General features: G+C 48.0%; 1 protein-coding gene across 1 annotated transcript in view; it reads right to left on the reverse strand.

The window, feature by feature from the left end:
• Positions 1 to 1341: 1341 nt before the first annotated feature.
• Positions 1342 to 22085, reverse strand: part of TGM1 (transglutaminase 1) — a 66450-nt gene continuing 45706 nt past the window's right edge. The window contains exons 4-15 of the mRNA XM_081167803.1: positions 20111 to 20362; positions 17164 to 17282; positions 16399 to 16506; positions 14193 to 14367; positions 13878 to 14016; positions 12873 to 12976; positions 11062 to 11150; positions 10223 to 10376; positions 8548 to 8829; positions 5531 to 5691; positions 4058 to 4194; positions 1342 to 2954 (exon numbers count right to left, since the gene is read on the reverse strand). Coding sequence (XP_081023929.1) covers positions 2540 to 2954; positions 4058 to 4194; positions 5531 to 5691; positions 8548 to 8829; positions 10223 to 10376; positions 11062 to 11150; positions 12873 to 12976; positions 13878 to 14016; positions 14193 to 14367; positions 16399 to 16506; positions 17164 to 17282; positions 20111 to 20362 — 2135 coding nt within the window. The 3' untranslated portion in view covers positions 1342 to 2539. The remainder of the gene's footprint in view (positions 2955 to 4057; positions 4195 to 5530; positions 5692 to 8547; positions 8830 to 10222; positions 10377 to 11061; positions 11151 to 12872; positions 12977 to 13877; positions 14017 to 14192; positions 14368 to 16398; positions 16507 to 17163; positions 17283 to 20110; positions 20363 to 22085) is intronic.

The raw sequence follows: 22085 nt of genomic DNA on the forward strand, positions 1-22085 counted from the left end.
TTACCTTCCCACTGGAGTGGTACCTATTTATCTACTTGCACTTTGATATGCTTTTGAACTGCTAGGTTGGCATGAGCTGGGATCGAGCAACGGGAGCTCACCCCGTCGTGGGGATTCGAACCGCTGACCTTCTGACTGGCAAGTCCTAGGCTCTGTGGTTTAACCCTACATGTTGCTCCCTAATTCTCCTATATACCTCCTCCTGAAATGACCCAAATGGATACCTGAAAGGGCCATGTTTGGCTCCATTCACGTGCCTGGTGTGAATTACTGTCTGCTTGTGAAACATGGACCACCTATAAACACCATCTCCAACTCCTCAAAAGATTTCATCAACGGTGTCTCCGAAAAATTGTACGCATCGCTTGGGGAGACAGGCGAACTAATGCCCCTGTACTGGAAGAAGCAAAGATCAGCAGTGTTGAAGCAATGATTCCTCGACATCAACTTCGTTGGACTGGTCATGTTTTGCGGATGCCTGATGATCGCCATCCAAAGCGACTACTCTATTCCCAACTTAAAAATGGAAAGCGTAATGCTGGTGGTCAACAAAAGAGGTTTAAAGACTCTCAAGGCAAATCTTTAAAAATGTAGTACAGTGGTACCTCCGGTTAAGTACTTAATTCGTTCCGGAGGTCCGTTCTTAACCTGAAACTGTTCTTAACCTGAGGACCACTTTAGCTAATGGGGCCTCCTGCTGCCGCCGGACACGATTTCTGTTCTCATCCTAAAGCAAAGTTCTTAACCTGAGGTACTATTTCTGGGTTAGCGGAGTCTATAACCTGAAGCGTATGTAACCTGAAGCGTATGTAACCCAAGGTACCACTGTATAAACACCAACAATTGGGAAACACTTGCCTGCGAGCGCTCCAGTCAGAGAACAGCCTTAACGAAAGGTGTCATGGGCTTTGAAGACGCTCGAACTCAGGACGCAAGGGAGAAACGTGCTAAGAGAAAGGCACGCTTGGCAAACCCTCACAGTGATCAACTCCCACCTGGAAACCAATGTCCCCACTGTGGAAGGACATGTGGATCCAGAATTGGCCTCCACAGTCACTTACGGACTCACCGTTAAAACTGTGTTCGTGGAAGGCAATCTTACTCGGCTATGAGTGATCGCCGAAGAAGTGCCCCCTAGTGGCTGTCATAATCACAGCGTGACGACAGACCAGTACAAATACTATATAGGAGAGAGAGGATGTGCAAGAAAAAGCCAATGTGGCTTTGAGGGGAGGCCAGCCTAGACAATACCACAAAATGCAACAGCTGCTAATGTGGGTTTGTGACATGCTGAGTGCTCCAAGAAAAGAAGAAACCCACACAACCATTTAAAAAGCCAGGTTTAGAGATAAAAATCATTTATTTTCAAATAAATACCTATATTAAGTGTGAAAAATAAGAGTAACAGGCTTTGGCTTCACTCGTTTGCATGTAGTTTAAATGTAGCACAATTTATCATATCTTCACAGAGCTGTCATCTGGCTAGCTACAAACATGTTATTTTGCCTCTCCTTCTTAAAAGCACGCACAGCTTGGTTTCAGTGCAAAGTTAAGGAAGATTGTGGACATTTGGTGTTTGCATACATTTAAATAAGTGAACAGAGGCAAGGCAGCCAATGGCCAATCAATGCATTTTGCGGTGGGTTAGTAGTCTTCCTCAAGCAGTTTCCGTTGTCTTCCTTGCTGTTACCATTTTAGGAAGGCAGGGAGAAAAATCCTTCCCCCACTACAACCAGTGCCTGATAACCTCCTTGTACTGGTGACCCAAGGAGAGAGATAAGAAAGTGGCAAGATTCATCTAATGTAAATGTGGCGTTAAATTTCCAGTGGATATGGTGGGGATCAAGCTGGATTTACTTAGGAGGACTTAAAAAAACAACCCTGTGTATCTTCTCCCTTCGGAAGCTCATTGCTTGCCTTTTTGGGGGAGCAAGTGTTGTGCCTGTGCGAGAGAGTGAGGTTCAGTGTATTATTTAAAAACAAAAGGTGTGCGAAGGAGCAAAAGAGAACAAACAGTACAAAAATCTTTCAGGGGATCCCAGCGATCAAGAAAGAGGGAGTGGATTTGTAGGCTGCTGGCAACGCTCAGCCCCTGGGCTTGGGAGAGAGTGAAATTGACAGTGCAGGTATGTGAGGGGATGGCAAACATTCAGGCGGAAGATGGACGGACAGGCGGAGGGGGCAGATGGACGGACATGGGCTCAGAGTCGCGAGTTTTGTGGGGAGCGGGTACGGAGAGCAAGGAAAAGGGGGAAGGAACAAGAGAACAAATTGTGTGAGGGGACGAGGGAAGCAGAGATATAACTGGGCAATGGCAAATAACGGGCAGGGGCAGCAGGGTGGGCTGTATATGGGTGATGGACGGCTGAGAGACAACCGAATATCGAGGCCTTGGCATGCCCTCATCCTGCAGAACTGCTGTGGTCCTGTGGCTCATTCATAACACGCCCCCCTCATGTTGCTCCCAGTTCTGCTGGCACCGTATGCAATTCACCACACAGTACATCACAATAAAAATAAAAAGCTAAAAAGGTCTGCCTCAGACCCCCCGCCCCGCCCGCACGGCAGGCGACCCACGGACATTGGGGGAGCCTCGAGGGTCTGGCTGGCGGGCCGGAGACCTGCGGGCATTGGCTGGGCTGCTGCGGCCTGTCGGCTGGCGAGCCGGAGATGCCCTGGTGAGGGCGGGAGAAGGTGCAGGCGAGGCTCGGGCGGGGGCCGGAGAAGCCCGCCCGTGGGCCGGGGAAGCTCGTCCGCGGGCCGGAGACCCCCGAACTGGGGCTGGAGAAGCCGACGAGGGGCCTCGTGGGGGTCCCTGGGTCACCTCAATCGTCAGCACCCCGTGGACCTGGGAGAGCTGAGGGCTGTCCAGGCTGGCAACCAGCTGGCGCTGGCCTGCACGGAGAGGTGTGAAGGTCTGTCGCAGCGTCACTGTTTGGTGTGGGCCGATATTTCTGCAGAAGGGGGAGAAAGAGAGAGTCAGGTTCCCCAGCTTGTGTTTTCAGAAAGGCCAGGTTTCAGAAGTAAAAAGGTAAAGGATCCCTGGATGGTTAAATCCAGTCAAAGGTGACTATGGGGTTTTGGCGCTCATCCCACTTTCAGGCCAAGGGAGCCAGCGTTTGTCCGCAGACAGCTTTCCGGGTCATGTGGTCAGCAGGACTAAACTGCTTCTGGCGGAATGGGACACAGTGACGGAAACCAGAGCACACGGAAACGCCATTTACCTTCCCGCCACAGCGGTACCTATTTATCTACTTGCACTGGTGTGCTTTCGAACTACTAGGTTGGCAGGAGCTGGGACAGAGCAACGGGCGCTCACCCCGTCGTGGGGATTCGAACCGCTGACCTTCTGATCGGCAAGCCCAAGAGGCTCAGTGGTTTAACCCACAGTGCCACCAACGTTCTGGTCCAGTGCCAGGGCTCGAGGAGTCCAATCCACCAATTCCGGGTATGCGAGAACCTAATTGCATGTTCTTACTAGAAACATCCTGCCTTACTTTGGTCAACTCTTCACTAATTTGGTTTAAGGTTCCACCCCAAAGCCTCTGTCATAAGCAACTCCTGAATTAAGGACAAAATGAAAACTAGGGAGCTATCTGGCAACCCAGACAGATGGGCAGGGTATAAATATTACCAGTGCTCCCCCCCCAAAAAAAATGTTTAGGGGTACTCTCATTTTCCTATTCATATTGAAGTACTGCCCTTCAGTGAGGCTGAATTTAGATTCACAAAATGTTTAGAGGTATGCGTACCCCTGTGTCCCCCCCAGGAAAAAAGCTCTGAATATTACAATAATAATTTATTATTATTATTATTTTGATCTGTAGATTGAATCAAATTTGGGGAGTTTTTCATTTGCCCTTTTCCTCCTTTCAGCTCTGGTTTGTTGAGTGTTTAAAATGGCATCTGTATTACGCGGATGTGAATTTTGCTGAACGCTTTTGTATAGCACCTGGTAATCTTCCGACGAAGGGAAGGTGGTTATTGTTTCAGATGCACAACGCACTTAAATGGCAGCCCTGTCCCAAAGAACCCTGGGAAAGGTAGGTTTACTCACCCCACTGTCATTGTATTTGGGGTGGAGAGCCCCGAGCCCTCCATATGGAAGATGGCCCCGGTCAGCGTCACCGGAAGGGGGTTCTTGAAGACAATCTGGACTTGGGTTTCTTGTCCAACGATAGCTGGGCCCAGCAACTGTTGTCGGAGCGAGAGAAAGGAGAGAACAGAGAAAGCATTGTCAAGGGTGAGTAGTTCCAGATTTACGTATAAGCTAAACAAGCTATCGTTTAGGGCCCCACTCTCTTGGGGGCCCCCCCAAAAATTAAAAAAACAACAACTGGATGTACATTTCCAAAATATAAGATAAAAAACAAATAAAACCTACATACAGCAACAGTGTTTTGTGTTGTGCAGGCTCCTATGATGTAAGGCCTGCTAGCCTGCTCCCTAAAATATCACTGGTTTGCTCCTTTCTATATATAGGGTGCCTACATTCTGCATGGACTGGTTGCATGGCAACATGGGCAAATGGCTTGAGATACCTATGTGGTCCATAAATGACCATATAGCATATTTTCTTTTATTCTTATAGACAACATTTTCAATGTATGATTCTTCCATTCCACCCCCCACAGCTTTGACCACCCATCTGCCCCATTGTCTCCTTTTCTCTTTGAATTTGCCTTCTTGATCTTCCCTTTCTACTAACATTTTATAAATTTCATTGGTTTCCCCTTTTATAAGGGGTACCTCGGTTTACGGACTGAATTCCAGAGGTCCGTTCTTAAACTGAAACCTTTTCTTAAACCGAGGCGAGCTTTCCCTAATGAGGCCTCCCACCGCCGGTGCCCTTCCACTGTTTGGATTCCGTTTGTAGACCAAGGTAAAGTTCTCAAACCGGAACACTACTTCTGGTTTTGCGGAGTTCGTAAACCGAATAGTTCGTAAACAGGGCTGTTCGTAAACTGAGGTACCATTGTATTTTCATCTTTATCTCCCCTTTTTATAATCATCCCCCCCCAAAAAAAATTTGTATATTCTTTGCAGTTCCTGTTTTGTTTTTTTAACAGGACTAAAATGCTCGTTAACGATCCATTCGAGTCAACTGGGGTGTTGAAAACTGCCTGGGATCCGCTGGCATTCCTGTGGCCCCGGACCCCCAGTACAAACACCTGGTTTTCTAGGCATAGTCCCCTGGGTATGGGACCTCATCTCTGTGGCCCCCCATGCTTCTTTATCTGGCTCTCAAAACCCTCTTCTGGACACTCCTGCTTGCTAGTTAAGCTCCACGACTCAAATCTGTCCTCAAACCCCTCAAATTCCCTTTGGCTTGTCTACACGGAGGACAGCGAGGTAATTACACACAAAGGCAATGTTTACATCCACGGCTCCACCCACTTTGGTCTCTGGCCACGCCCACCATGGCAACTGGCCCTCCAAAGGCTGCCCAGAAGAGAAAGTGGCCCTCAAGCCCCCCCACCCCAAAGAGTTCCCCCACCCCTGACTCTAAACCACAGCCCCTGTGCCATACCGTCAGAGTGAGGTCCGGCGTCCGCAAACGGAAGGTGTGCTCCTTCGCGATCACCTGGCCGGTTTCGGCCACTTTCCCCGAGATGCTCAGCTTCATGGCTCCCTGGTCAACCAGGTGGGGCTTGTACTCCGCGTAGGAGACCACCATGGGAACAGCCTGGCCTGGAAGGGAAAGGCAGGGGAAGGGTTACGCAAACTGGGACCGAAAATCACGACAAGCTCTACGGCACAACCTGTGGTTCTACGCAGCTCAGGGCCAGGTTCCCCGAGAGAAGGACCACTTTAGTAATTATTTACTTTATCCCTTAAACACTCAGTCGATTGCCACAGTCTGTGGAAGAGTCAAGTTCCAAAGATCGCTGAAACCTGCTCTGCTGTAACCCTGAGTGTCTGGAGGCGGTTGGAGGGTGGATGGCGGCTAACAGATTGAGGTTGAATCCTGACAAGACAGAAGTACTGTTTTTTGGAGGACAGGGGGCGGGCAGATGTGGGGGACTTCCTGGTCCTGAATGGGGTAACTGTGCCCCTGATGGACCAGGTGCGCAGCCTGAGAGTCATTTTGGACCCACAGCTGTCCATGGACGCACAGGTCAATTCTGTATCCAGGGCAGCTGTCTACCAGCTCCATCTGGTACGCAGGATGAGACCCTTTCTGCCCGCAGACTGTCTCACCAGAGTGGTGCATGCTCTGGTTATCTCCTACTTGGACTACTGCAATGCGCTCTACATGGAGCTACCTTTGAAGGTGACCCGGAAACTGCAACTAACCCAGCAGGTGACAGCCAGGCTGGTGAATGGGAGTGGCTGCTGGGACCACATAACACCGGTCCTGAAAGACCTACATTGGTCCCCAGTACGTTTCCGAGCTCAATTCAAAGAGTTGCTGCTCTCCTTGAAAGCCCTAAATGGCTCAGTATACTCGAAGGAGCGTCTCCACCCCCATCGTTCAGCCCTGACACTGAGGTCCAGCGCCGAGGGCCATCTGGCAGTTCCCTCCCTGCAAGAAGCGAGGTTGCAGGGAACCAGGCAGAGGGCCTTCTCGGTGGTGGCACCCGCCCTGTGGAATGCCCTCCCACCAGATGTCAAGGAAATAAGCAACTATCTGGCTTTTAGAAGACATCTGAAGGCAGCCCTGTTTAGGGAAGTTTTTAATGTTTGACATTTTAATGTATTTTTAATCTTTGTTGGAAGCCGCCCAGAGTGGCTGGGGAAACCCAGCCAGATGGGAGGGGTATAAATAACAAATGATGATGATGATGATTATAACTCAGAGTAGTGCTTTTAGCATAGAATATGTGTATTCTGCAAAGCATAAAACTTATTTCGAAACTACTGCACTACATTGAAATGTTTAAATGTTTCTTTTGTTGTCCTCGATTCTTCCTGCTACACTTGCCGTCCTCTCCTTCAAGAACCACTGACTTACAGAGAACGCACCATGCGCCGTGGATTTCCTCCACGCCCCCCCCCAGCTCCACCCGGGGAGCAGAGTGTCCCACCTCTACCCGTTTTGCCATGTCCATTGACTATTCCCCTGCCACGGGGAGGCCCCTCACAATGGGGTTGTTTGACGTTATGCAGGGGGCCCAAGCAGATACATGGCCTAAGGTGACCAAGAGCCAGTGTGGCATAGCAGTTAAGAGTTTTGGACCAGGACCTGGGACAGAGCTGGGTTCGAATCCCCATTCAGCCATGAAGCCCAGGACCACAATACCTCAAGGACCGCCTCTTTCCATATGAACCTGCCCAGACCCTGAGATCATCTTCCGAGGCCCTCCTTCATGTGCCTCCTCCTCGAGAGGTCTGGAGGGTGGCAACATGAGAACAGGGCCTTTTCTGTGTTGGCTCCCCGTCTGTGGAATGCCCCTCCCAGGGAAGTTTGCCTGGTGCCTTATTATACACCTTTAGGTGCCAGGCAAAAGCGTTCCTTTTTGACCGGGCCTTTGGTTGACCTGATGGACATCAACCTATACCCTTTTAAAATGTGGCTCTTTTTGAGGGGGTGTTACTGGCTTATCGCGGGTGGCGCTGTGGGTTAAACCACAGAGCCTAGGACTTGCCGATCAGAAGGTCGGCGGTTCGAATCCCGCGACGGGGTGAGCTCCCGTTGCTCGGTCCCTGCTCCTGCCAACCTAGCAGTTCAAAAGCACGTCAAAGTGCAAGTAGATAAATAGGTACCGCTCCGGCGGGAAGGTAAATGGCGTTTCCGTGCGCTGCTCTGGTTCGCCAGAAGCGGCTTAGTCATGCTGGCCACATGACCAGCTGTACGCCGGCTCCCTCGGCCAGTAAAGCCAGATGAGCGCCGCAACCCCAGAGTCGGCCATGACTGGACCTAATGGTCAGGGGTCCCTTTACCTTTACCTTACTGGATTATTGCTCTTATTTTGATTTTATATATTGTCCTCTTTTCTGTGAAGCGCCATGAGACCTCCGGGTATAAGGGCGGCATATAAATTCAGTAAATAATAATAATAATAATAATAATAATAATAATAATAATAATAATAATAATAATAATAATAATATTGAAGTTCCCTTGGTGACCCTTGGGCCAACCTCTTAGCCTGGCCTACCTCGCAGGCTTGTCGTGAGGGTGAAAAGGAGGAGCAGCCTGCCCACCACTCTGAGATCCTTGGAAGAAGGTGGTACAGTGGTGCCTCGCAAGACGAAAAGAATCCGTTCTGTGATTCTCTTCGTCTAGCGGTTTTTTCGTCTTGAGAAGCAAGCCCATTGACGGATTAGCGGATCAGCGCTTTTAGCGGCTTTTAGCGGCTTATCTGCTGATCAGATCAGCTGATAAGCGGCTTAGCGGCTTAGAAAAAGGGGGGGAAAGGGAAAAAAACCCGCAGGAACTCGCCTTGCGAAGCAAGCCCATAGGAGATTCGTTTTGCGAAGCACCTCCAAAACGGAAAACTCTTTCGTCTAGCGAGTTTTCCGTCTTGCGAGGCATTCGTCTTGCGGGGCACCACTGTATACGAATTTGAAAAAAACAACAACCAAACAAATAAGGTGTCGTACTTCCGCTGGCCGGCACCTGGACCTCCCTCTTCTCCTGCTTGAAGTTGCTGCCCGTTACGCCGGTGTAATACATGACGGCCACGAAGAGGTTGAGGGAGACGCTGCGGGGCATGGAGCTGCGGTTCTTCAGGATGACCCTCAGGGAGATGTCTTGGCCCGTGTAGGCCTCCTGGGTGTCCACCGTCACGGAGATGTCGTCGCCCCACTCCTTGTTGGTGTAGATGTGGGCCTTGGTGCCGTGCTTGGCTGCCGTTTCGACCGCTTTGCGCTCCGCTTCAGAGCCTGGGAGAGGAAAAGAGGGAGAAAGATGGAGAGAGATGCTTAGACGCTGCTGCTGCTGCTGCAGCCAGGTGAAGATCCCAGATGAAGACGGTTTCATTCCAAACTGCCTGGAATGGTGCTTTTAATTTATCCCCCCCCCCCAATTTTAATTTCATTTTCCGTTTTCCATTTTTGAATACAGTGGTACCTTGGGTTACAGACACTTCAGGTTACAGACTCCGCTAACCCAGAAATAGTACCTCGGGTTAAGAACTTTGCTTCAGGATGAGAACAGAAATGGTGCGGCGGTGGTGCGGCGGCAGCAGGAGGCCCCATTAGCTAAAGTGGTGCTTCAGGTTAAGAACAGTTTCAGGTTAAGAACGGACCTCCGGAACGAATTTAGTACTTAACCCGAGGTACCACTGTATTCATTAGCAACCTTAAAATACCAACGGCTTCCCTTTTTCTCTTTCCACGCTTCATTTTGCAAAACACAAATCCCTGCATATTTTATAGCAAAAACGTTCCTTTCTAGCCAGGCCTTTGGTTGATCTGATTTACATCCTATGCCCTTTTAAAATGTGGTGTTTTTTGTGTGAAGGGGGTCGCTATTGAGTTCTTGTTTTTATTTTTATTAGGTAGTTTGTGGTTTCATATCTTGATTTTATTCCCATCAGATGTCAAGGAAATAAAGAACTATTTGACTTTTATTAGACATCTGGGCAGCCCTGTTCAAGGAAGTTTTTGATGTTTGATGTTTTATCGTGTTTTTAATATTCTGTTGGGAGCCGCCCAGAGTGGCTGGGGAAACCCCAGGCAGATTGGCAGAGTATAAATAAATTATTATTATTATTACAGTGGTACCTTGGGTTACATACGCTTCAGGTTACATACGCTTCAGGTTACAGACTCCACTAACCCAGAAATAGTATCTCGGGTTAAGAACTTTGCTTCAGGATGAGAACAGAAATCGTGCTCCGGCAGCGCGGCAGCAGCAGGAGGCCCCATTCGCTAAAGTGGTGCTTCAGGTTAAGAACAGTTTCAAGTTAAGTACGGACCTCCGGAACGAATTAAGTGCTTAACCTGAGGTACCACTGTATTATTATTATTACAGTGGTACCTTGGGTTACATACGCTTCAGGTTACAGACTCCACTAACCCAGAAATAGTACCTTGGGTTAAGAACTTTGCTTCAGGATGAGAACAGAAATTGTGCTCCGGTGGTGCGGCAGCAGCAGGAGGCCCCATTAGTGGTGCTTCAGGTTAAGAACAGTTTCAGGTTAAGAACGGACCTCCGGAACGAATTAAGTACTTAACCTGAGGTACCACTGTATTATTCTTATTCTTAATTATTTGTGTGTGTCCTGCCTCAGGAATCCCAGCTATCTGCCCCCTTGTCCACACAGCACATTACCTTCAGGATGTTTGTAAATGTCGGTGACATCGTGGCGCTGATTGGAGCCCACTGCCTTGGTACTGATTAAGTGACCGATTGCCTTCTCCTCCACATAGACGATCTTGAAGCTGCCGTCAGACTGGCGCTGCCAATACACCTTGTCGCTGTTCACCTGCAGAGAGAGAGAAAAAGTGGGTCAGAGAGACCCATCAGCAGGCCCGCCAACGTAAAAACCAACAACTGTTTGCCCATGGTTCTGCTTGGGGGAAGAGGGGCATCTCTCTGCCCCTTGTCATTTCACATAATTGTAGGGTTGGAAGGGACCACGAGGGTCATCTTGTCCAACCCCCCGCAATGGAGGAATCTGTCGCTGAACATGGGGCTCGAACCCCTGACCCTGAGGGTCACAGCCTCATGCTCCACCACCTGAGCTAAACTTGCTCAAAAACTGAACCTCGCTTAATGAACCAGGCAGAGGGCCTTCTCGGTAGTGGCGCCCGCCCTGTGGAACGCCCTCCCATCAGATGTCAAAGAAATAAACAAGTATCTGACTTTTAGAAGACATGTGAAGGCAGCCCTGTTTAGGGAAGCTTTTAATGTTGATGCATTACTGTATTTTAATATTTTGTTGGAAGCTGCCCAGAGTGGCTGGGGAAACCCAGCCAAATGGGCAGGGTACAAATAAATTATTATTATTATTATTATTATTATTATTATTGGTGATAGAATTGACGTCTGCATTCCTGGGGAGCTCTCCCTGGTACTGAAGGTTCCAAGCCTGAATCAGAGATGCGGTGACATGACCAGGGGATCTCTCAGTAGCATTCGCACATGCGAAATCATTCAGAAACAAGTACCTCAGCAAAGCAGAAGGAGGCATCGTATTTCATGTAGACCAGCCCGTTCTTGATGGCCTCTACAGAGCAGGGACCACAGCAGAAAATGCCTGTTGAAGAAAGCAAGGGAGAGGTGAGATGGAGCTCCGTGTCAGACTCCCCATCCCCTTTCCAGAACAGACAACGGCTTCCAGCGTTAATCTGCGGAACTCCATGAGGCACGATTTGAACTGGCGTCCATACAGTGGCAGGTGTTGCTTAAAAATGAAACCACGAAGCAAATTGTTCTCCCTACCAGGTGATTCTTCCTCAGTACTCAAACTCAGGAGTTTCCCTCAGTGATTCAAGCACCTTTTATGGGGCCAAGCAGAGTCTGATTGCCTCACAAAGTCACCTGACCCCGGCGGGGGGGAGGCGCTAGGGGCGCCTTGGAAGATGGCGGATATTAACATCTATCCAGGCCGCACGAGGTAATTAGAGGCTGATTATGGGGAGTAAATCAGTCTCCCTTCAATTTTCCAGGGGGGAGAGATGCAGTTTTCACCCGCTGTTGCCATAAATCACCCCCGAGTTCGGAAGAAGGAGGGGGTGAGGCACTGGATCACACAACTGTCGGCGGGTCTCGGAACTCCTCCGAAGCTGCTTCCAGGTGTGAAACTAGTTGCGTTACTTAAAAGGAAAAAAATTGGTGAAAGAGAACGCACATGCTTCAAGAGAGGCAGGAGGTTTTTATCTGCTAACAATTTTACCACTGAAGTGAAGAAGACTGAGACGGAAGATTACATCAAAGTACTACAGACATGGTATGTGGAATGGAATGCAACAGAACTGAAAGGGGGGGGGAACGACTTTTTATTTTTTTGCTCTATGTGATTAACTAATAACCCTCCCTCTTAGAAGATCCATCACAGCAACGAATTGCAAATGGGACTAAAATTGAATTGTGTGGGAATAATATGAACTTAAAGGTTTTACTTTGTGAAGGATTTGGAAAGAAGGGCTCTCTTTGTGACGCAGTTAGAATGGAGATGTGATACGAGACCTGTGTTGAAGGAGGTTTGGTCTTGGGGAGGGCGAGCCGAAGATTTATTATTTTCGAGGAGATTGCGATCTGGAAGGGGCAGCCCTCCTGGAAAAAGACTAATTTACGATGCAACAGGTCGGGAAAGTTAAAGAGCGAGCTTTTAGACTGTATTTCATCGGAACGACAAAACGGCGATTGCTTGCTCGAGTGGACATACCTGGACTATTGGACGAGAGTGATTTACGAGAGAGCAGTACAAAGCCCACACAGAACTACAAATAAGACTGTTTTTTTTAACCCACTTGCGGAGCAACTCGGAGGTGAATGAAAAGGAAAATGAGTAACGACAAGGATTGAGAAGAGGGGACTGGAAATATCATTCTTAAGATGAAAGCAGCACAAATATTCGAGGATTGGACTCCTGCCGATCAAGAAGCATGGGTACCCCCCACAAAAATTTATAATTTGGAAAACAATTGGATTACATGATATGTATTGTTATAATTTGGATTAATTGGTTTGATGTGTTTAATTTGGTAATATGAAACTTAATAAAAATTATTTTTTAAAAAAACACAAAGTCACCTGACCCCTGCTGGTCGGATGGCTGCAGTACCGGCCTCCAGCCACCTGCAGTGCTAGTGTGTCAGTGCAGTAAGGAGATCAGCCCAGCCACTCCCAAGCTGTTATAGTGGCTCAAGGTCCACTCCACCTAGTTTGCGACCCCAAAAGTTGTAAGCTGGCCAGGTGTCCTCCAGGTGTTTTGGACATCAGAGTCTTTATGTGCAGAAACTTCTCCTTGACTCACCGCTGCTGGATTCCTGGGGTGTCGCATCTACAACCTGCCACCCATCAAACCCTGAAGGCAAATCGGGCCGTTTCATCCAGCAGTCGTTCCAGACGTGGAAATTCCTGCATCCAGACAGGGGGTGAAAAAGAATTAAAATGGGGTACTTGGAAGTAGAAAGAAGCAGAAGTCCCAGCAAAGGAAGAATGGAGACAAAAACTTATGGAATATGCAGAAATGGCAAAGATGAAGAAGAAATCAAGATAAGAAACTTTTTTTTCAGTAAAAGAATGGAAATGGTTTATTGAACGTTTATAGATAAATTGCAAACAGATAAGAAACATTGGCAGGGTTATTGTAATAACCTGCAGTTATTATATAAGAGTATATATTTAAAGTTGATAATTAAATGAACAAATTAAATGAATTTGGATATGCAGAAGATATTGTAAAATAAGTTTAAAGAACCACAGAAAGTGGGAAAATGTTTGATTGTAAAACTAATGAAATGCGTAAACTTGAAAAGTGTACCGTACTTTTCCATGTATAAGACACACCCATGTATAAGACGCCCCCTATTTTGAGGGACTCAAATTTAAGAAAATGGGGGGAGATGGCTGAGTTGTTGAGCTTTTTGGGATGAGGATTGCCAAGAGTTGTTGAGCTTTTTATGGGGGGGGGGGAATTGCACAGGGCTGTTGAACTTTTTTTTAAGGGTGGAGTGCTGAAAATCGCCAATCAACACCAGCCCTTGACGCAGCAGCCAATGACACGCCCAATAGCCGCTGACAGCCGCGGCAGTAACCAATCAAATGCCCGCCCTATGCACTCTCCATGTATAAGACGGAACACCACTTTTTAGCATAGTTTTTAAAGAAAAAAACCTAGTCTTATACACAGAAAACTACAGTAAATAAAAAGTTTCTCTTTAAAAAAGCAGGGTACTTGGGTGGCGGCCGTCCTGGGTTCGCCCTTCCTCCTGAACGCAGGAACCCAAGATGGAGGCGGCAGGGTCTCCGTACTTACCAAACAGAGTCGGCATTGAGGTTCTCCAGCGGCTTCATGTTCTCGTCAAAGTATATGTCCATGGTGAGGCTGACGTCCGTATCGTGCGCCGAGTTGTAGTTGGTGACGGTCCGTGTTGGAATGCCCAGACACCGGAGGACTGGAGGGACAAGGAGGAGGAGGAATGGGGAGAGATAAGTCTCTGGTCAGCCCCTTTGAGGACCAGGGCGCTGGACCACATGGACCCGATCCTTCAAGGCCCTCCTTCTGTCCATGCCCTTCCCCTCCCTTCCCCAGAGTCCACTCTCGTCCCGTCTCCCCACGGACGGTAGCTACCTGTGGTCACGACTCCGGCAAACACCCAGCACTGCCCGTAGAGAACCGGGTAGCCCGTCTTGTGGTACTTCAGCAAAATATCCCGGCTGCCCACCCAGGCCGAAGGGTTGGTGCCGCGTGAGTAATCGCCTGTCCAGTTCCCGACCAGCACGCCGTTGTCGTCCAGCGAGTTCACCTGAGAGAGAGAGAGAGAGAGAGAAAGAGAGAGAGGTGGGGAGAATCAGTACGGTTAGCAAGTGCCGTGTCAGCCACGGAGGGTCACAAGGTTTCGTTGCTTCGCCTTTAGTAGAATCATAGAATTGTCAGGTCGGAAGGGACCCGTGGGTTCTCTAGTCCAACCCTCTGCAATGCGGGAATCTTAGCTCACGGTTCCCCGTACAGGTTCCAGCTTAGCTTTGCAAGTAGTACGCTAGTTTTATGGCGGCACTTCTAATGGTTCATTTCTACAATGAGAGAGGTGTGCTAAGATTAAGAAGTTCACCGGTGCTTAATCCACATGGTGGTGCCGCAGAAATATGGATCCGAAGTGTGTAGGCAATAGGAATACTATTACTAGATATACTCGGTCCAGTAGACCTGAAGGAGCGTCTCCACTCCCATCGTTCAGCCCAGACACTGAGGTCCAGCTCCAAGGGCCTTCTGGCGGTTCCCTCCCTGTGAGAAGTGAGGTCACAGGGAACCAGGCAGAGGGCCTTCTTGGTGTTGGCACCCGCCCTGTGGAACGCCCTCCCGTCAGATGTCAAAGAGAACAACAACTACCAGACTTTTACAAGACATCTGAAGGCAGCCCTGTTTAGGGAAGCTTTTGATATTTGAATCATTACTGTATTTTAATATTTTGTTGGAAGCCGCCTAGAGTGGCTGTGGAAGCTCAGCCAGATGAGCGGGGTATAAATAACAACAACAACAATAATTTATTACTTATACCCCGCCCATCTGGCTGGGTATCCCCAGACACTCTGGGAGTCTCCCAACAAAATATTAAAAACACGATAAAACATCAAACATTAGAAACTTCCCTGTCCAGGGCTGCCTTCAGATGTCTTCCTTTCCCCCCTTTTATAATTGTGCAGTGATACCTCAGTTTACGAACTTAATCCATTCCAGAAGTCCGTTCTTAAACTGAAACCATTCTTAAACTGAGGCACGTTTTCCCTAATGAGGCCTCCCGCCGTCGGTGCCCTTCCACCGTTCAGCTTCCGTTCTTAGACCGAGGTAAAGTTTGCAAACCGGGACACTACTTCCGGTTTTGCGGAGTCCGTAAATGGAATAGTTCATAAACTGGGTACCACTGTAGAATCAAACATTAAAAACTTCCCTGAACTGAAACTTTCCCTAAAAGTCCAATAGTTGCTTATTTCCTTGACATCTGATAGGAGGTCGTACCACAGGGCGGGTGCCACCACTGAGAAGGCCCTCTGCCTGGTTCCCTGTAACCTTACTTCTCGCAATGAGGGAATTGCCAGAAGACACTCGGAGGTGGACCTCAATGTCTGGGCTGAACGATGGGGGTGGAGACGCTCCTTCAGGTATACTGGCCAAAGGCAGGACGCATATTAGGGATCCCAAAAAGGAGATCTACCAGGGAGCCTGCGGTGGCATAGTGGTTAGACTTGGACCTGAGAGACCAGGGTTCGAATCCCCACCCAACCATGAAGCTCGCAGGGTGAACTTGTTCCTGCCTCTCAGGGTAACCTCCCTCGCAGGATTGTTGTAGGAATAAAATGACGAGATGTGGAGAACTACCCTCTAGTTCAGGGGTCGGCAAACTTTTTCAACGGGGCTGATCCACTGTCCCTCAGACCTTGTGGGGGATGGACTATATTTTTTGGGGAAAAATGAACGAATTCCTATGCCCCACAAATAACCCAGAGATGCATTTTAAATAAAAGGACACATACTACTCATGTAAAAACATGCAGATTCCCAGACCGTCTGCAAGCCGGATTGAGAAGGCGATTGGGCCGGATCCAGCCCCCGGGCCTTAGTTTGCCTACCCATGCTGTAGCTCCATGGAGATGAAGGTATGATATGAATGCAATAAACAAACGGACTTTCTCCATGCAGAAAGGCAGGTGCTACAAGCTTTCTGAATAGATGGGTACCATTTGAAGATAGAAAGTCAGAAGCCATTTTTTTTTTTAAAAAAGGAAACGCGTAAGCAAGTTTTGTCAGGCAAGAAGCCGAAACCGTCCCGAGGGCTCACCATGGCAGAGACGACCCGCGAAACCATGATGGGGTCTCCACGACTCGCGTGCGGCATCCCACGCCGGTCCAGGACGTAGAGGCAGGCATCTAAGATACCTTGGTCAAACTGCGGGGGGAGAGGAGAAGGGGGCACCATCAAAGATCTCTCATATGCACACACCAAACTACTCTGGGTACCTAAAGGCACCGTCAAGAGCTCCCGCAGAAGCAAAACTGCAAAGCACCACGATGCAAGCAACAGTGCCTCCTACTGGCAGATAACCAGAATAACCACACAGGGCGCTTCAGTGCTGCTCTGTTATTTTCCAAAGACGTCAGAGAGACCTTTGGTTCTCCTCCAGAAGGCCTATAATAGGCCATCGTCCTGATTTGCTTGCCCAGAGCTAACATGGGGGTTAGATTTTATCTGGCCTTTATTGAGCGTTTGTTCTGATTTGCTTAAAGGTAAAGGGACACCTGACTGTTAGGTCCAGTCGTGGCCGACTCTGGGGTTGCGGCGCTCATCTCGCTTTATTGGCCGAGGGAGCCGGCGTACAGCTTCCGGGTCATGTGGCCAGCAGGACTAAGCCGCTTCTGGCGAACCAGAGCAGCGCACGGAAACGCCGTTTACCTTCCCGCTGGAGTGGTACCTATTTATCTACTTGCACTTTGACGTGTTTTCGAACTGCTAGGTTGGCAGGAGCAGGGACCGAGCAACGGGAGCTCACTCCGTCGCAGGGATTCGAACCACCAACCTTCTGATCGGCAAGTCCTAGGCTCCTACCTGGGCGTAATTCCACGTGCGTTCCCCAATCTGGGTTTCGGTCCCATAGTAGATCCTCCCCGATTCGTTCAGCACATACTCGTCCAGCCAACCGGTCTTGTCCAGGTAAACAGGATCCTCTGAATGGGGAAAAATGGAAGAGGGGAAGTTTAGGGCAAATTCAGGAGCTTCAAAATTACAGGTCTTTTAAAGGAGGACAGAGACCACCAAACGTGAGTGGAAAAATCACCAACGGGAGGAGGATATTTTGACTCCCTATCATCTTAATTGTGTTTTCTTGTTGATTTTTAAAATTATCTTTTCTATCCGATTTTTCAAATACAAATTTGTAACAAAACCAAATACATTTCCATAGATAGAGATTTCTCTGAATCTCACGACTCCCCCCCCACCCCCCTCCAGGCGTCCTAATGTCAACGTTTTCAACTGTATATCATAATCTATATTTTATATCCAGTGCTTTTTTTATTTAAAAACATGTTGAGGGGGTACTCTCATTTTGACTCCAGAAAATCACCATTTTATACTTCAAATTGGGAAAAATAAATACAGTAAATGGACAAAAGTACAAAAGTTCACAAAATGTTTAGGGGTATACGTACCCCTGTGTCCCCCCCAGAAAAAAGCACTGTTTATATCTATCCATATTGTCCATCGTATTTATTACGTTATAAGTGCGATTAAAATCCTGGTAATGTTTTCATCTGCTTAGCGATCCCCTAAATAAATTATGAATCTTTCCCATTCTTTCTTAAAGCTTTGTCCTTCCGATCAGCTTTGCCATTTCGGTGTAATCCATCAGTTTAGTTTGCCATTCCTCTTTGGTAGCGACTCTTCTTTCTGTCTCTGGGCTAGTAGCATCCGAGCAGGTCTTGTTGATGTTTTTTAAGTTATATTGCTTTTATGCTTTTATATGACATATGTCACTCTTTTTTTTGGTGGGTGGGTGTGTTTTGCAATCATTTTTTCAGCATTTTTTCAGCTCTGCCTCCGAGTGCAATGGAGTTCTGCTTCTCATGAGCTCAACTTAACCTCCCCGACTCTTCCCTTTTGAGGGAAAGGGAGCTGACCGCCCCTGAAGAGCGCCTGATATTCTGGAACGCGTCCCAGGAGCATGCGCAGAGTGCCTTTTGTTATTTTTCATCCCTTATCCTGACACTCCCTGAATGTTCTGCTCAGCTGGCCTTTGTATAAGTCTACAATGCGGAGCCAAGAGATTTATTTTCTTTGGTGCTTAATTCTACATATTCCATTGGAGATAAAAGGTTTCCTTTCTCCACCCCTCCCACCCACAGATCATTCCCATTTTTCGTGCAGGGTGTGTGTGTGGGACAGAGATAAGACCGTTTCCCCATGGTTCTTGGCATCCGGGCAAGCTTTTGCTGGCCAGACCCTTCCAGCAGCGAGGAGGCTAGGAAAAACGAGACCCTCCCGTAAAATTGGGGAAAGACTCTGGCCTGAAATGTGGGATGTAATCCATGGGAGTCAGTCAAGTACAACATTCCTTGAAATGATAGAGAAGACATGCGAGGGGATGTTTGCTCCAGCCAGTCGAAACTTCCTGTTCCTTCTGGCTGGAGCATCCATCCCTTTGCAGGTGATAGAAGGTGGGCGTGGCCTAACCTGTCCAGGTAACCAAAGAACGAGTCACTCAGCACACCTCCCTCTTTTTTTTTTTACAGTGGTACCTCAGGTTACATACGCTTCAGGTTACAGACTCCGCAAACCCAGAAATAGTACCTCAGGTTAAGAACTTTGCTTCAGGATAAGAACAGAAATCGGGCTCTGGCGGCACGGCGGCAGCAGCAGGAGGCCCCATTAGCTAAAGTGGTGCTTCAGGTTAAGAACAGTTTCAGGTTAAAAACGGACCTCCGGAACGAATTAAGTACTTAATCTGAGGTACCACTGTTCTTCTTTCTGCGTTTGACAAGCTTCTAGCTAGGACTGCTCTGCTAGCTCTCACATAGCAGAAGCACTGGGATTATTCCCCCATATGGGGTAGATCTGCATGCACATATTGGTAACTAAGTGCCTTCAGGAATCCAACTGTGAACTGTAAGTAAACTTCTTTTGTTGACTTTGAATATGTTTATCTGCGCAGATAAAGACACTGATATTCGGAATGAGTTTACACAGCATATATTAGCTCATATGTGTGTTGGGACAGTAAGGCAATAATATACACATCTGTATATTAATATATTGGGACGCAGGTGGCGCTGTGGGTTAAAGCACTGAGCCTCTTGGGCTTGCTGATCAGAAGGTCGGTGGTTCAAATCCCCGCGACGGGGTGAGCTCCCATTGCTCGGTCCCTGCTCCTGCCAACCTAGCAGTTCGAAAGCATGTCAAAGTGCAAGTAGATAAAGAGGTACCGCTCCGGCGGGAAGGTAAACGGTGTTTCTGTGCGCCGCTCTGGTTCGCCAGAAGCGGCTTAGTCATGCTGGCCACATGACCCGGAAGCTGTACGCCGGCTCCCTCGGCCAGTAAAGCAAGATGAGCGCCGCAACCCCAGAGACGGTCGCGACTGGACCTAATGGTCAGGGGTCCCTTTACGTTTACCTTATATTAATATATGGTAATGTAACAGTATTTTTTTCTCCCCCCCCCATTCTCTCTCACTCTTTTCTTTCTTTCTTTTCCTCACTCTATCTATTCATAAATGAAATTCTTCTAATAAATTGATGCCGCTGACCCCAATGGCTATTTTCTGCCTCCCCTGTCAGAGACAGCACACACTTCCAATTACTGGCTATTAGAAACCGCTGCAGCTTCATTGAATCAGAGCTGGAAGAGACCCCGAGGGGTCATCCAGCTCAACCCCCTGCGATATGGGAATCTTTGGCTCAACATGCGTCTCGAACCCACAACCCTAAGATTAGGAGCCTCGTTCTCTACTGACACATGCACATAAAGCGGGAGAGAGAAAAAAGAAAGCTGGCCAACTTACGTTTGCACCAGGGATTGAAGAGGATGTAAATATCGTAGCGGGGGTCAAAGGGCATCTGGTACTCGCCAGCCTTGGTCCGCGTCTTGACCCCAAACTGGTACTTTCCGATCACGGCGTTGGGCGAGGTGTTGACCCGCAGGGATATGGTGTTTGTGCCTGTGTCGGTCACCTCTGCTGACCAGAGCCCTCCGTCCATGGCCTTGCCCACTGGAACCAGAATGTACGTCCCCTTTGAGGTCTGTGGTGATGGACCTGCGGGGGGAGAGAAAGAGAGAGAGATTAGCAGGGGGGAAACAAAGGCAAGACCGTTTGGCCGAGCGACCCACCTCCTGCTTCCTGTGTCCGCCAACTACAGTGGTACCTTGGTTCTCAAACTTAATCCGTTCCGGAAGTCCGTTCCAAAACCAAAGTGTTCCAAAACCAAGGCGCGCTTTCCCACAGAAAATAATGCAAAACGGATTAATCCGTTCCAGACTTTTAAAACAACCCCTAAAACAGCAATTTCACATGAATTTCACTATGTAATGAGACCGTTGATCCATAAAAATGAAAGCAATAAACAATGTGCTGCCGTCACACAACCAATGCATCAGTAGCTGAACTGGGTTGCACACAGTCACAAGAACAAAACAAAAAAGCCACAAATAGGCAAAATAAATAGCAAAAACAGACAGACCTCAGCCTAACACCCAAAACGGAAGCGTGGCACTCAAATCGGAAGTGTAACACTCAAAACGGAGCATGTTCAGCTTCCGAAAAAAGATGCATAAGGGGTACCTTTTATCATATGTGGTGGACGTGTAAGGTAAGAAAAGCTTTCTGGGAAAGGATATATAATGAAATAAAAAAAATGTTTAAAATAACCTTTGTTTTAAAACCAGAAGCTTTCTTATTAGGAATTATAGGTAGCAACATACCAAAAGATCAGAAAGGACTTTTTATTTATGGGACAGCAGCTGCTCGAGTGTTACTAGCCTAGAGATGGAAAGACAAAAGAGTCTCTACCAGAGAGGAATGGCAAACTAAACTGATGGACTATGCCAAAATGGCAAATCTGACTGGAAAACTCAGGAACCAAAAGAAAAAAAAAACTTTAAAAAAGAATGGGGAAAATTTGTAAGTTATTTAGGAGACGACTGCAAGCAGATGGAAACATTAGCAGGATTCTAATCTCACTTGTAATGCAACAAAGATAACATGGATTGATATCAAATATAGATTATGGAATAATTTGCAGTTGTAAATGTTGATAATAAGTCCCACGGAAGGGGTGGGGAATCTGGAGATTAAGAGAAATCTCTATATATGGATATGCATTTGGATTGTTATAATTTTGTATTTGTAAACTCAAATAAAAATGATTCCCAAATATGTGTAAAGAGGGCACCGGATGCCCTGGGTGGGAGGGAGTTCCACAGCTCAGGGGCCACCACAGAGAAGGCCCTGCCACCCGCCATTCCCAGAATCTCTGAGGGTGGAGGAAAAGCCAGGATTGAACAAGCACGTTCTTCCCTGAGACCTCCGGGTATAGGGCGGTATATAAATTCAATTAATAATAATAAAATAATAATTTTACTGGTTGTTGTTTTTAATTGTAGCTCTTCAGCAAGCTACCCCCTGCCCCCTAAAAGGCTCCAGGAAGACGGGCTTACAGTTCTTGCACCTCAGGTTTGCAATGTAAAGATACGACACTAAAGGAAAAGGGAGGGAGGAGGGAGGAGGAAAGAAGCAAACTCAGGCACTGGTTCGATTTCAAGGGAGAAACTTGACCTCCAGTGCGGAGGGCAGAAACCTCAGAGCAGTGCTGCCCTGCCCCACTAGCAAGCCAGGATGTCCCGCCGCAAACTGTCCAGATCATTGCCTTTCAGCCCTGGCAGCTGCCCTCCTCCGCTGAGCTGCCTTCTCAGGTTTCAAACCCAGGACCCGCTTGCCTTACCTACAGGAATGTGCCTCGCCCTGGGTTTGGCAGACGCCC

This window comes from Podarcis bocagei (assembly GCF_964188305.1).
Source record: "Podarcis bocagei genome assembly, chromosome: 13".
NCBI classification, from domain to species: Eukaryota; Metazoa; Chordata; class Lepidosauria; order Squamata; family Lacertidae; genus Podarcis; species Podarcis bocagei.